The 16,279-nt window shown below is 37.5% G+C and overlaps 1 protein-coding gene across 4 annotated transcripts; it reads right to left on the reverse strand.

Moving 5' to 3' along the window:
- Nucleotides 1-554: 554 nt before the first annotated feature.
- LOC149826916 (uncharacterized) lies at nt 555-16,016 on the reverse strand. 4 transcript variants are annotated; one of them, XM_090019042.1, is made up of 13 exons: nt 15,730-16,012; nt 14,918-14,991; nt 14,523-14,606; nt 14,248-14,328; nt 11,711-11,791; nt 10,273-10,365; nt 3,245-3,424; nt 2,984-3,051; nt 2,809-2,860; nt 2,507-2,560; nt 2,324-2,416; nt 991-1,057; nt 555-855 (listed from the first exon to the last, which is right to left on the reverse strand). In XM_090019042.1, the coding sequence occupies exons 1-13, from the start codon at nt 15,866-15,868 to the stop codon at nt 767-769; spliced, it is 1,155 nt and encodes a 384-aa protein (XP_089875168.1). In that variant the 5' UTR covers nt 15,869-16,012; the 3' UTR covers nt 555-766. The 4 variants fall into 4 exon arrangements, with proteins under 4 accessions (XP_089875168.1, XP_089875169.1, XP_089875170.1 ...); XM_090019043.1 differs by lacking the exon at nt 991-1,057 and having other exon boundaries at nt 15,730-16,016; XM_090019044.1 differs by lacking the exon at nt 2,324-2,416 and having other exon boundaries at nt 15,730-16,013.
- Nucleotides 16,017-16,279: the final 263 nt, after the last annotated feature.

Raw genomic sequence — 16,279 nt, forward strand, 5'->3', positions numbered from 1 at the left:
CTGTTGGAAAGGTAGTTGATGGAGGTGAGAGAGTTATTTTTGTATTTACACTCAAGCCCTGAACCTACCTGCAACAAACACCTTATAGAGGTGATGTCTGCCAATTCCAAGAACCGATGGCTTCTACTCTTCCAAATACGTAAAATCATGCCCACACATTGCCAAGGGCCACCTTAGTTTATCGCTGGACATGAGATGATCATGGTTTGAAAGCCACAGGAAACATCACTTGCGGAAAGACCAAAGCTAGGTAGACCTCAAGGGTTTTAACTTTTAACAATTGGGGGCCTGTCAATTTACGGTTGGTGATGGGAGGGGGTTTGGTGTTTCCTCACCCACCAAAGAGAGAGAGAGAGATGCATTCGCAAAAATGCCCAGCTTTTGGCACAAACTATAAAATATGAATGAGTTGAGAGAACCAAACTTTTAAACCACTTGGTGCAATTACTCGGGGCTTGCTTCCATGTTGGGAGAAACACCATATCAAATGGAACACTATTAAGTTTTTTAAGTTCAAAATTCATGATTAAATGGCCACAATAGAGTTAGACCAGTTGACTTTCCAAGAGCGCATATAAATATATAAAAATCAGTAAGCACACGTGGAAAATTTGAGCTGATAAATTACAGTAGAAACAAGAAAGAAATGGAGGCCGAGGGCTTTCCCCTGCCTCAGCGTTTAACTCAACCCCCAGTCTTTGGGTAAAAAAAGCACCCCCTGGCCAATTGCAATCAGAATTTGTCTCACCAGAACGTTGTGACTACATCAACTGTACTTGCCTAATTCCATCTTCTTCTTGATCTTTTGTCCATGATATATGAAGGCATCCAAGATCCCAGCAACAGTGAAAATCCCTGAAATTTTGGACAGCACAAAAAAAATCAATTTGCTACTTGCAACTTGCGCAAACATTGGTTGCATAAAGGAATGAGACTTCTAATTTTAATGCAATAAACTTTGGTGACGAATTTGATTTAAGAATTCGGTACCTCCAACTATGGCACAGACATTTGTCACAAAATGTAGAAATGATGTTTTGGACTCCGTGAAAATCACCTGAAATTGTGATAGAAAATCACAAAATAGGTTCATAAATTACAAACTCAATGCCTCACCTGAAACTTTGGGATAAAAATTGAGCATGAATGGAATTGAAAGGCAAAAACCAACAGTAAAAGGAAATCTTGAATTCTAACTACGCAACAACAGCATCTTTGAGTCTCATTAACAATGCGGCATAGCTGTGGCTCAACTGGTTGAGAAAATTCTGTGACAATTTGAAGACTAAAATAAAGGCAAGCCAGGATATCTGACAAACAAGTTTCTATAGCTACTAGCTCCAGTAGGGCCCACCTATTTTTATCTTTTGAAACTTTATTAGCTGCCACAGACAAGTTAAGTACTCGAAGGTCATTTTCCCTGCTGAACCCCAATCCTGGTAAGCGGGTCCCGCAAAAAACATGACCAACGACTAAAAATAGTGTATTCTCCAACCCCTCTTACCAGACCTGGCCGTTGAGGCAGGATTTTTATTTTTTATCTTCAAGATCTTTTTTCCTACCAACCCCCCTAATGCCGCTAAAGAGGTCGTGGAATAGAATAGAAGCAAAAGCTTCTACTAATTTCACGACCAGTGCACAAGGATTATCTTGATGCCATATAATCACTCAGGACTTTCCATCATCATCACACAAATATTTCCAACTGGAAATTTTGTTTTGTTTTACTTTCTCTAATGATTCAGCAATTACATGAATTTAGTTAATGTAAGTGATGGATGTCAATCATCATGATCCCACATAACTTCAAAGTGTATCCTGTCCAGATCAAATACACATTCTCTGACGGGAAATTTTGTCCTATTGTCATTGACAAGAAATAATCATCATGATCCCACATAACTTCAAAGTGTATCCTGTCCAGATCAAATACACATTCTCCGAAGGGAAATTTTGTCCTATTGTCATTGACAAGAAATAATCATCATGATCCACACAATGACTCTCAAGTGTATACATGACACATCCCACTGGAATTTTTGTTTCTTTTCTTTCCCCCTATGACTTATTTTGTCCCATATTCTATCGATGACAAGAGGTAATGAAACCACATCACATATGGAATGTCATTGCAACCACAACAGAAAAGTTCAGCAAGAGTTGCAACTTGGCATCCTGAGGCCTGATTCCCCATTAGAAAAAGGTACTCTACCATACAAAGGAATATAGATGGCCAAGTTTAGTAGATTGGTTGTTCCAACCACAAAGTAAAGACCTTCAACAGACATCTGAAGCTTCAAGATAGGAATTTTTTTGTATTCACCTTAACTGGAGACAGATCATAGAAAAAGAAAATTCCTGGAAGGGTTTGAGACCGACCAAACTCTGCCTCTTTAAAGTGTTCAGTTACAGAGAACTGCACAAACGGATACCATTGTGGTAAAAGTTAAATTACATATACCAGTTCAACTGTATATCTTGAGTTGGAACTTGTAATCATATTTACCTGGTTTGACTGAATCTTGCGCCCCCTCATATCAGTGTATATTGTAGGTACGACCTAGGAAAAAAAACCAAACATCTAAGTTTCAAATTTTAGTGCAACTATAAAAGTTAAATACAATGAGAGAAAATACTTTCATAAGTTTTACAATATTAATGGAAGCTTCAGCACAAAAAGATATAAATCATTAAAATTTCGATACAACTCCAACATGATAGCCCAACAGTTCAAACATAAAAGGTAATGCAGTAACCAACAGGTATTTGAAGTACTAAACACCTGGAAATAAAAGAACAAAAAACCACCTTAATGAAATATTGATAAGCTCCGGAAGGAGTTTGCTGTACCCATTGCACACTGCAAGTGTCAGAAGCAGAAAATCAGGAATTTCTGCATCAAGCAGTTCAAAGAAACACAGTGGTCTACCACAATCACAATAGTCAAACTAAACCGATTAAATCAAACTGCGTAGATACTTACCCATCAAGTGGATTAACAACACCTGGGAAATCATCTCCAAAAGCCAGCTTATTTATCTTGTGGCTAATCTGTTTTAAAAGTATTCAGAAAGTTAAACAGTGTGATATTTAATCAGGAAAAAAAACAGAGAACCAAACTTTATATTATTATACTCGTTTTCCTTTTTTAATGCTCAGCCATGTTCTGAACCTATAACAACCTCTTCTCAAACTACCATAGTCAGCATGTCTGAACAAATGTTACTAGAGAATCACCCCTTACATTGAAATTGCCTTTTTCAAAGACCAATAAGTCATGCACATGGACATTCCCTTGATGAAAGCTTTTTCCAGGGGCAAAGTGAAAATTGCCAGCAACTTTATTAACTTCCAGGAAACCATGAATGCTGCATCCTTCGCCTTCTTCTTCTTTTATCTGTTGGAGAAAACCCTCTCTTTTGCACTGAACAAAAACAAAAGACAAGACAAGAGGTTCATTACAAATAGATTCAAACCAAAGCAAATACAGATCGGTCCAAGATGGATCCAATCTCACACAAACAAACCAAAGCAAAGGAAATAAGTCCAAAACACAACCAAATACCCGACCCAAATACTCAAGGACCCATACACAAAGAAGTGGATCCGATCGATCCAAAAGATAAAGAACGGGATCCGAGTCAATCCGTAACAGCCTATCGAGATACGACCTTATGTGCTTTCTACATTGTTGTCGGCTTTGAACATTGTTGTTGGAACATGGTGAGAAATCATCTAACTGGAATCAGTTTGAAGGACTACCAGGACATTTAAAACATGAAAATGCATACCTTTCAAGCATGGCCAGCCGACCCTCATTTTTGGAATAATATGATCATATTTACGTATTATGTTATGTGGCAAAGAAACCTTAATCAATATAATCACGTTCCATCATTGTTTATCATAACACATATCATGAAACTTGAGTGGGGAAATTTTGTGCCTAACACTGGCATAAATGCTTATACAATTGGCTTTTGATTTAATATTCATTCTTCTTTGAATGCATATCTTCTGAATTTTGCTTCAGCTTTCATTTCAATGAATACAACAACAACAACTACGCCTTCATCCCAAAACAATTGGGGTCGGCGATATGAACTAAAAAAGAAAATCATTCTGGGTCTTCCACATGAATCCATCTCCTCCAATAATTTCTATCCAATGCCATGTCCTCGGTGAGGTTCAAAGCATTCATATCCTTTCCTATCATCTCCATCCAAGTCTTCTTAAGCCTACCCCGACCTCTTTTAACTAATATATTTTCCCATTTCTCCATCATTCTAACTGGAGCATCATTAGGCCTTCGCCGAATATGTCCAAACCACCGTAAACGATTCTCTCTCATCTTATTTTCAATGGATGAAACGCCTACCTTCTTACGTATCTTCGTGTTTTGAATCTTATCTTTTATTGTATTACCACACATCCATCTAAGCATACGCATCTCAGCTACACTCATTTTTTGAATATGATGTCTCTTGGCAGCACAACATTCTGTACCATATAGTAAAGTGGGCCTAATTGTCAACCTATAAAACTTTCCCTTCAACCGCAATGACATTCTACGATCGCACAACACTCCAGTTGCACTTTTTCATTTCATCCACCCAACCTTTATCCTATGATTTACATCTCCATCAATTTCTACATACTTTTGAATGATAGATACCAAATATTTGAAACAGTCATCCACGGTATTTCTTGCTCACCAAGCTTCACTACACTCCCATCACTACGTTGCTCATTAAACCGACATTCCATATATTCTGTCTTACTCTTACTCAACTTAAAACCTTTTGCTTCCAATGTCTGTCTCCATAATTCTAACTTAGCATTAACCCCAGCTCTAGACTCATCAATCAAAACAATATCATCAGCAAACAACATACACCATGGCACATTTTCTTGAATTGATCTCGTAAGCTCATCAATCACTATAGCAAATAGGAAAGGGCTTAAAGCAGATCCTTGATGTAACCCAACCGTTATAGGAAAATTGGTTGTCACCCCTCCACAAGTGCTGACATTGGTTACTATTCCTTCATACATATCTTTAATTATACTAATGTACTTGAGAGAAACACCTTCCTTCATCATTGTCCACCAGAGAACATCCTTAGGTACTCTATCATATGCCTTCTCCAAATCAATAAAAATCATATGCAAATCTTTGTTCCTCTCTATATCTCTCAATAAGTTGTCTAAGAAGATGTATAGCTTTCATAGTTGATCTTCCAGGCATAAAACTAAATTGATTCTCTGATATCATGACAACCTTCCTCAACCTATACTCAATCACCCTCTCCCAAAGTTTCATAGTATGACTCATGAGTTTTATACCATGATAGTTTGTGCAATTTTGTATATCACCCTTATTCTTATATAGAGGCACCAAAGTACTCTTCCTCCACTCATTAGGCATCTTATTTGTCCGCCAAATCTTGTTAAAAAGATTTGTCAACCATTCTAAACCTTTCTCACCCAAGCATTTTCAAGCCTCGATAGTACCATCTAGACCAACTGCCCTTCTTGATTTCATTTTATTCAAAGCCTCTGCAATTTCTTTCTTTTGAATCTTACGCATGAAGTCATGATTCATCTCATGAAAAAGAATAGAGAAGTCTCCAAGATCCTGAGCATGTCTTTCATTAAATAGCTTAGCAAAATAATCTTTTCATCTCTCCTTAATTTCCTCATCTTTGACTAAAACCCTTTGCGTTTCATCTTTGATACATCTAACCATACCCAGATTCTCCAATTTCCTATCTCTCATCTTTGCAAGCCTATAAATATCATTTTCGCCCTCTTTGGTATCCAACTTGTCATAAACCTCCTTATATACCTTATCCCTCGCCTTTCAAACTACTTCTTTAGCTTCCTTCTTTGCTATCATATACTTCTTCAAATTCTCATTATCACGACTCTTATTTAGATTTCTATAACACTCTCTTTTAACCTTAATAGCTAATTTGACATCCTCATTCCATCATAATGTATCCTTACCTAGCGGTGCACTGCCTTTAGACTCACCCAATACCTCCTTAGCCACCTTTCTCTTGTCACCCGCTATCTTATTTCACATTGATTCTGAATCCTCCTCGAGACACCAATCGGCTTCCTTAACTACCTGTAGGGATGGCAGTGGGGCGGGGCGGGGGACAAGGTCTCCAGCACCGCCCCGCCTCAAGATTTTATCCTCCACCCCCGCCTTCATCCTCGTTTCATGTCCTCCATCCATGGTTCAAACGGGGATGAGGCGGGGCGGGGCGTGGATATTGCGGGGAAAAGTGGTCGGGGCGGGGACGGGGCGGGGCGGGGAAAAGTGCACGTTCATCCCCGCCTCCACCCCCGGACGGGGATGGATTTTAACCTTCGTCCCTGCCTCCATCCTCGTTTCATACCCTTCATCCCCGATCCAAACGGGGCGAGGCAAGGTGGGGCCCCGCTTTCCCCCGATCCACTGCCATCCTTAACTACCTGCTCTACAAACATTCCTTGTTTAACTCCTTTCAGTGCCCACCACTTAATTCTAGGATCTATCCTATGTCTATCCCTTTTGCGACATTTTCTAATTTTAAGATCTAAAATTAAGACTCTATGTTGTGTAGCTACACTTTCTCTCAGTATAACCTTACAATCGATGCAAACAACCTCAATCTCTCTTTCTAAGTAGGAAAAAATTTATCTGACTCGTATTAACCCCACTTTTAAATGTTACTAGGTGAGACTCCATCTTCCTAAACCAAGTGTTTGCAAAGATCATATCATACGACAAACCAAAATCTAAAATCCTTTCTCCACTTTCGTTTTTTTCTCCTATACCATAGCCTCCATGGATACTCTCAAATCCCTCCCTACTAATGCCTACATGTCCATTAAGGTCACCGTCGATGAAAAGCTTTTCTCCATAAGATATCCCTTGTACTACTCTATCTAAATCTTCCCAAAATTGACGCTTAATGAAATCATCTAAACCTACTTGAGGTGCATAAACACTAATAATATTAATAATATCCATACCTAATACTAATTTAATAAGTAAAATCCTATCACCCTTCATACGGACCTCAACTACATTATCTATAAACTCACGACTAATAACAATCCCTACTTCATTCCTATTCCTATTCCTATTTATTCCTGTATACCAAATCTTATATCCCCAAGGTTCTATCACTTTTGCTTTCTCACCTACCCATTTGGTCTCTTGTGGACATAAACTATCCATCTTTCTCCTACACACAACATCTACTAACTCTACCAACTTACCAGTTAATTACCCTATGTTCCAAGTGGCTAACCTAATTTTATGGTCTTGAACTATCTTCTTTACCCCCACCCGTCCAACAAAGTGAGGGAACCCTTGCCTATTTGACACCACACCCGGGCGCCAGTGTGACGCGTTGCTTCTGGGCGACGACCTAGCAACCCTTGCCCATTTATCACTGCCTCCGGGCCTATAGAGTACAACGCGTCGCTCAGTAGGGAACGCCCCAACGAAATTCTCATATTGGTTCATATTCATGAGAATTTAAATTTCTTTAAGTCTAGAAAAAACTATTTTTTGTATATTATAAAATTATATTGCCTTTGTTGGTTTTTTGACTAGTACAATGAGCTTCTACAATTCTCTTATAAGTCCTTTTACCTTTTTCATTGGTTCAGAATATGCTTCATGTAATCAAAGTTTTCTTTCTCCAATAAAAAGGAAAATCTTTTTGACATGTTCCCCATTTCATTGTTTGTTCAATTGCTTTATGTGGCTTTCTATATTTCCTCTTCTTTTTCTGAATCTTAGAAGAATATTCATTAAAAGCAACAATGAAAGCCGATGACAAGGAATCCTTCTAGAAAACACAAATCAAACAAAAGAGAAGAAAAATGTCAGTGGCAGAGGCCAGTTTCCACCCAGCAGGAACCTATCAAATCTGGAAGAGACCATTCTTTCCCCTTAAAGGGATACAGTTAGGTTTCGAAGAAACTTTTGGTGCGAGCCCATGTAATTTCTTGTTTTATATCCTTCTTCAGCATAACCTACAAGACTTCTGAAAGGCAGAAATTGTTTTCACTGTTGGCCCCTTAGCAACATATGAATAAGCTGTATAGTTTTCTCCAGCTTTTGGCTGGTCTTAACACTTATCATCAGGTTAAGCCCAATCATGCCAGATCAAGCGCTGGCATTTGGATTTTGACATCTAGGGCATGTTTTTGGTAAGGTGTTGTATTTTTCTCGAGTCTGATGACTTCAGCACCATCCCATAATCAACTGTAAAGTGCAGATTATCATCTTCACCAATATTTGTAGTCCAGTTATTCTTGCTGCAGGGATGTTCTAGCTTAAGCAATTTATTTCTAGGTGAGATTTTGTCTACTTGGCTAATTTTGGCTTGATGCCTTGAGTAGATAAATGTTGGAGTTTTACCCAATATTGCGAAATAGTGGAAGTTGGGTTCGTTACATCGTGCATTAGCTCCAAAGACCATCTTAAGTGCTGAATGCATATATGGATATAATAATGTGAGCAATATCAAATCAAGTAAGGTTTTTGTATCCAGGCTGCTGATATTTAAGATCAGCCAGAATGAAGGGATAATTTTATGGTTTCCATGCTGCTGAGATATAAAATCAGTTAGAATGAGGGGAAATTTTATGGTTTTCATTTGCTATACTAAAGAATGTTCCTTTAATAAAAATAAATTCTCCTCAGAAAGAGTGTTGATACATACTAATATCAAAATAGTGTTGAGTGGTTTAGTTGACTGGCTTTAATAAAATGGCTAAAATGTATTATTTATATACAACATCCATTTTTATCCAAGTTGACCAACTTTTCCTGTTTATGCAGAGTGTTGCTTATGACAGGACGAGTGCTGAGATTCAGATTTCTGGCTGGATTTATAGTCCTGATGATGATGCAATCACCGAACCAGATAAGAGGGTATCCTTGAGTAAATTTGTCTATGACCTTGAGAAAAGCTATGCTCAGATGTTTGATCTAAATTCACATATCGACATGGTTCACGTGATTAGGTTCGACTTCATATCTAACCATGGAAACTCATTGCTTACGTGCATCTACAGCTTAAGAGTTCATGGATCAGAATCAGACTCTGTAATGCAGGCAGGAGCGGAGCCACGTTGTGGGGAGGGTGGGCACGTGCCCACCCTGACCCATAGAAATCCCCAAAGGGGGTTATGGTGCCACCATGACCCGCATGATATGTGGGTAGTGCCCAACCCAAAGGGGGCCGACGGGCGATGGCCCCGGCCTTCCCCTTTTCGTTCCCAAATCCCACCACCAATGCCCTAACCACTAACCTCTCTCTCTCTCTCTCTCTTAGTTGCGTTCATTTGCTTCCATTTTTTTGGTTATCTGTTTTTTTTTATTTGTATGTAGTTTTCATGCAATGGCTTATTTTGTGGACAAGCAATCGGGAGAGCATGACCTGATCTTGAAATGTCGATCTGGGATCTGGTTTCTTTTAGCAGATTTTGAAATGTCGATCTGATCTTGAAAGGTCTAGGCAAAAAAGGGATGGACAAAACCAACCATGAGAAATAACAGATTCATGATCTCTCTGTAAGGAAGAGATTTCAAGATCATAGCAGTGAAGAAGAGAAGATGAAGACAATTACCACTGATACATGTATAGATCATTGAACATGGAAACTCTTCTAGGATTTTAATAAAAAAAGAGTAATACAATAACCGTTTTCACTAGAATCTATTTTAGCAATTTTTCAACAAGGACTTGGGAGAATTTAAAAGCAATAGATTTCCTTGGGAGAATCTTGAACATATCAGCAATTACAAAAGAAGAAGAAAAGGGGGGAGGGTGATCGATTAAGGGAAAAATAATACTAATGTCCACTGTAATAATATAAAAAGTGAAAAAAATTGCTAGAAATCTAGAACACATAAGCAACCTAGTGCTACTTGCAGCTTGTGAAAAACATGATTTTAATTATTAACAATATTGTCGGCATATAAAAAATTGCAGTAGCATTATTCTATAAAGTGTTGTGGGATAGGTCAATTGTTGTCTGAGAATTAATCATCTAACAGACCATAACGAGGATGTTGCATGATTAAGATCAAGTGGAAAGGTTAATTGATGTCTGAGAACTAATAATCTAACAGACCATAACAAGAGGTGCTATGATATGATTCCCATGAGATAACACGGCCTTCACTCTTGAGTAAAGCCAAACATCCTAAAACTAAACAAGATATGATTCGATAAAAAATAACACTTACAGAAGTACCTGGTCTATAAAGTCAGGATTTGTCATTGCCCAGCCTTTCTTTCGGTAAGCCTCACGAACTTCTTCACATGAGTTACAACAATCATCATCTGCCTGTATACAAGTAGAAAGTCAGGACAACCCAAGCAGTCAGGCATTCAACAGTTACTATGAAACATCTGAGCATTCATCGATCAGTAAACCAGTTCTTGGAGGATCATAAGCAATTGTTTGCAAGAACACATTTTCTCCTACATCATTGAAATAATTAGCCTTTGGATGGCCTAGAAAACAGATAAAAACTAGAAATTTCAGCGATCAGCAATTTTTACCTTCCATTTTTTTAGGAAGAAACAGGTTCTACATGTAGAAATTCTACACAAGTAGCCAACAATAAATAGAAAGAAACTTATCAAGACAGAAGATGAATCATAGGAGGAAGCAGGCTCAGATTCTACTGAAAATTATGTTGAGTGCTAGCTGGAGCCCTTAATACCCAACCAAATTGCACCAAACACAAAGACAAAGTTCAGAAGGTTGACTGCACCCAACATTTGTAGACCCACACCCAGTAGTGTCGGGTGCTGCACCGGCATCTGCAGGTGCCCAGAAACACCCATGTTCCATAGTCTCCACAACTCTCCATAACTTCAATACATAAATATCAAACTTGGGGAATATGCATGCTTCTCAGCACTCAGAGGGTTCAGTAGATTCATATATCTTCAATGATACAAGTTGGACTATAATTATTCATGTTAAGTTGTAAAAATTCCAGATCACCAAACTAAATGATCTGGAGCTAAAAGGCCCATTTGGGATCCTATTGCTCATATGGCTACTCTTAAGTCTCTCAACTAATTGGATTTCAACCTTTCAGAATCAATTCATCCAAACAACACACCAGAAAATATTTGAATATCCACAAAAAGAAAAGGATTTCCTCATCCATGAAACCACTAGAAACAACTATCAACTACAACCAAGCAATTGAATGTGATGACACTAGACTATTCACAATGCTGCATTTTGCAGCATATACTTCCAATGTTTTTGCTAAGGTCTTCCAAAATGGGAAACAAGAACGTGTTCAAGCTCTCTAAATCTCTCAGCTTGAAGGCTTGCTAGCATTTATTACACACACTTATGTGCATACACAGGTAGATGCATCAATAGATAGTAGATACTACCTTTTACAACCACGTCATATTGTGAAGCTTTTAACAAAGGGATGAATTCCATTGATATTTTCCAGCAAAAGATGCAAACTTATCTAATCTACCACAGTCAAATGTGCAGGTAAGACAGAAAGATGAAAATATATAATTATTTGATTAGGTATAAGACTAATTCAAATATGTAAGTACCAGAAGTACCACAAATTCTAAATTGCTTTACAACATATAAATGAGCATTAAGATTCGGCTAAAACTGAAACAAATGTTCACAGGAAATGTACCACTTCAGCACCATAACAAGAGCCACAGTATGTCTCGTTGTGCTCCAACCTTCCTCCATGTCTCTGCAGGGGCTTTTCAATCTGCAATCAGAGGAGATAAGTAACAATCTTACATGATAATTGATGATTCATAAAGAACGAGTCAAAATTTTAAAAACAAAAAATCAAAGAGATCGATTTTGTCATAGTCAAGCACCAGAAAAAGGGAGGTTCAATTTGTAAAACATAATTCAGTTATGGGCTGATGCATCGGCTAAAAGAACAAAGGGTGTGTAACCTAGCATTGTGATCCCTTTGGGATGTGCAATCATACTTATATATCTAATTGTACCTAAACGCAAAATGAAAAAAAAAATTATCAACATAAGTTGGTTTATGGAAACCAAAACAAAAGCATGGAGCTATCTGATATCCAACCAGGCATGCATACAGTGTTTGACGTTATGAAGTAGCAAAGGAAGTGGCAGAAAGCTGTTGGAGACAGAAATTTTGAATCAAGCAAAGGAACAGAATAGGATTTAGCACAGATCAGTGTTACTAAAGCAAGCATTTTATTGACTTTGGTCTAAAATTACCCAAAATGGGACCTTTTATCGCTTGAGACTGTCCAATGCAAAGATGCAGTCAAGAAGACTGCTGTCATTAATAATATTTGACTTTCTGCTTAAACATATATAAACATGGATGACAAAGAATTGTGTTCTTTCTGAGATGTTTACTCATGCACAATTGTCAAGGTCTAAGTGTTCAAGATCCTTTAGGAGGAAAGAACTCTGTTTTGATGAGAAAAGTTAAATAAATAATGCAGAATAAGATTCGATAAAAGCAACAATGAGAATTGGAAAATGTACTAATGTTAAATAAGAATTGCCTAAGAGATTCAAATAGACAAATTGTGATTCTTATCAGTAGGAGAAAGTGCATAGAGATTAGCACAATTTTCATCGATGGCAATGTTGCCAAAACCAAATCAGTGAACGAATTGTTTTCCAATGTTGATTGATCAGAAAGCATCGAATCAGTTCATATATCGAACATTTTTGGAAATCAAAAATAAAAATAAGAGGAATTAGGGGAAAATAACTTATAAAAATCTCTGATTATGAGAAAACACCTCAATGATGAAGTAGAATCCTTATTATTTTGAATTTAAAAAAAAATGTAAACACGTGAAGGATCAGGTTTGAAGGTACTGGGTTTTTCGAGGGTCTTACTAGTGATTTTGGATGGGGAGAGGTCAAAATCGAATGGCATTGATAAGATAGTAATCAGATCACATCTGCAGTCCAACAGTAAAAAAAAGAGGAAAAAATAAACCCAAATAATGCTAATACATTAAAATCAAACTGACTGTTTTTGGCCAGGCATAATTATCAGGTCACTGGTATCTATGTTTAATGCAAACAATGGGACGGGCAAGGTCCACTCCTTTCATTGGAGCTTGTTAAATCCCACACACCTCCGTATTTGGGGGCTCAACCAGAAGTCCTTAATTTAAGATGGACTAGTCTGATTTATGCTTGAATGTTTCAAGTTTCAACACCCTATTTGATGGATATTACCATTGACCCAATGGGAATCAGCCAATTTGGCCTCGTCGCATTGATTCTAACCACTGTAACCGATATCGGCGATATTTTGAAAATATTGTGAGAAATACCAATATTTTAAGGTAGGCGATATTAAAGGTAATATCTCACGATATTTTCAAAATATCGTCAGGAGACAAAATATCACGATATTATCATGATAATATTGCGATATTTTTGGGAAAAAAACTTATTTTTTTATTTTAAGATTGCATTTCCTGTTTTTTTTGTTTTTTATATTTTAAAACATGTTTCTTTATATTTTTGGAAGAAAAATAATGCAAAAATTTATTATTTTCTTAGTTTTTTTGTTGTTATTTATATTTTTTTTCAACTCATGAGATTTATCAACTTCTGAAAATCTCTCCAAGAAATACCCTCGTCGAGAAATTACCTTTAACGATACAGGTGACTATGATTCTAACAGCACTGGTCAATGAGAGGGAAAGCCATTAAATGCTTTCCTTTTCATTTCATGAACCTCTTATTCAAAAGTTCTCTCACAAAATACGGTAACAGTATGATGACCTTGGCATGTTAACTATTTAAGGAATTATTTTCACTTGCACCAGCTTTGCATTTTGTGCAGATCAGGTATGTCACATATGCATTAACACATCTTACAGAGTCAATTACTGTGGACATCAGTTAGACGAATCAAATTAATATATCATATTCATAATATAAAAGGAAACATATATACATATATGAAAATCCTAAAGTACGCAATAGTATTCAGAGTCCTACTATCAGAACTGGGGGATCCTCAGTTTTGAACCCTGCCAGGGTTATCCCCCCAACTTCTCTATCCAAAATGTTCCAAAAGGAAAAAAAAAAAAACTAAGATAAAATAACAATTTTGCAGTCAACAGTTACAATTTCATGACCACTATTAGGCATAGAAATATGCAATTCGTTCAATTGACAAAATAGAAGTAAGATGAGTACCTTGGGTGCACCGATTCCATCAGACCTTGTCCCAATGACATTACCATGCTGATCAATCCTTTTTTTAAATATGTCATGTTTCTGCAAGAAAAAAAAAAAGAAATAAAGGAAGATTAATTAGTAGCCAAAGCCAGCTCGATTTAGAAATAGGTGCAAAGATGAAACACTAATTACTAAGCTCCACTATAGCATTATTCAAAACAGTTGTTTAATGAAATAGGTGGGCATATTCCACTGGATTAAAAAAATCAAATATTTGCAACAGACCAACTTACAATATCAAAATGCTGCTCTCCACTAATATCCATTGCATCGACACTGAGGATAGAACAAGCAAGATCTGGAAAAGTTACATCGAACTGTACAAACAAAACAATGCACATAATATCATACTTAGAATTCTTCAAGCAACAACAAGAAACAAAATATTGTCAACCCATCCTAGGCTTCCATTTAAATGAATATCACAGGAGCTGCCAAAACCCTTTTCTAGATCATAGGCTGAAACTAGTGCATGTAAATAGCTAACAAAAACAACAAGCTAGGGACGGAAATTCCCTCAAAACTAGCCCCTCGGCATATTAGCAGAAAAGTCATAGACGCAACATTCTTGAGTAAGAAAAACGAAAAATGCATAAGAAAACAAGAATGGTAAAGACAGAGTTACAACATTTATTCGAAGGGTTCCTCCTCTTGACACATCGACAGTCAGCTCGGAAACGGTAACAGGATGAAGATAAGACCCTGCAAAACCACAAAGATTGAATAACAACGAAAATCATAGACCTACTCTTCTCGCTTCCCCGGTAAGAAAAAGGAAAAAAACGAGAAGAGGAGGGCAAAAAATACATGATTCAATTGTTTTTCCAATAAAAAACAACACAATGAGTCCATACAAAAAATGGCGACACTTCTCTTTCCCTAAAAACACCACGAATCTCAACTTTTTCAAAAGGATATCATCTTCTTCCCAAAGAAAGAGAACCAAAGTGAATCAAAAGATCCACGATGGAAGATAAAACTTCAAATATCTCATAAAACATCAAATTTTTTTCTTATCTCCGTAGCCAAAATCAGAAAGTGGGTTTCAGCGAATGGGACCCAAAACAGTTGTACGCCAAAACCATTACCGTATTGTCAAGAAAAAACAAAAGAGAAAACCCATATCAATCCATGGATCACAAAATGATGAACAACAAACCTAGCAGCGAATCCGCCTCCTCTCTAACGACCGCTCGGAAACAAAAACAACTCTTCATTCACAAAAGAAAAAAAAATAATAAATCCCGCCAAAACCCAAACTCTTCACCCTAAAAAAAACTAGGTTTTACACGGCCAAGGAATCCAGTCAGATCATCAGAATCAATACCAACAAAAAAAACAGAAAAAGAAAAAGAAACCATCAATGCTCACAACCCTAAGAATAAAAAACCCGAAACTTTCCGCGAAAAACGATCAAAAGATAGAAAAAAGAAAACTCACTAAATTCTGAGAGGACCAACAGGAAGATGAAGATGGAGGAGATGAGGGTGATGAGCCCTCCGGAGAGCGTCCTGCTGTAGAAGTCCTCGTTGATCTTCGGGTAGGCGTCGAGATTCCGGAGCTTGTTCATCAGCTCCATGGCCCTCCAGGCACCCGGAAAACGGGCAAAGTGAGAATTCCGGCGAGGAAATCTAGGGTTTCCGCTCTCCCCCCACAACCCTCTTCCTCTCCCTGTCCCTCTTTATTTTGCCGGCAGGGCTACCGTGAAATTCTCCCCTTCTCCTATTTTTTTTGTCCTTTTTCATACCGAACTTCCTTTTTTTGGAATTTATTTATCATTTGCCTTCTATATAAGGCTTGGCATTTTTCTTAACGGTAGGGTCCCGTGACAATTGATTACGTCCAAAGGTCAAGCCCAAGCACTCATGACCATGGTTGTCATTTGTTGTTGGGTCGGATATCCGATTCAGACATAGAAAGGTGTACCCAGAGCTCCCAGGTAACACCCAATAAGTTTCGGATTCGGATTCGAGTTACATCGGGTAGATTA

This window comes from Nuphar pumila, chromosome 10 (genome assembly GCF_984573655.1).
Source record: "Nuphar pumila chromosome 10, dmNupPumi1.hap1.1, whole genome shotgun sequence".
Classification (NCBI taxonomy): Eukaryota; Viridiplantae; Streptophyta; class Magnoliopsida; order Nymphaeales; family Nymphaeaceae; genus Nuphar; species Nuphar pumila.

What these genes read in the sequence shown, in the direction of transcription:
- LOC149826916 (XM_090019042.1), bottom strand. Translation starts at nt 15,868, where the DNA reads ATGGAGCTGATGAACAAGCTCCGGAATCTCGACGCCTACCCGAAGATC. An exon ending in GTTGGTCCTCTCAGAATTTA is followed by an intron (nt 14,992 to 15,729) that starts GTGAGTTTTCTT and finishes GTGGTTTTGCAG; the next exon opens with GGTCTTATCTTCATCCTGTT. An exon ending in GAGAGCAGCATTTTGATATT is followed by an intron (nt 14,329 to 14,522) that starts GTAAGTTGGTCT and finishes TTTTTCTTGCAG; the next exon opens with AAACATGACATATTTAAAAA.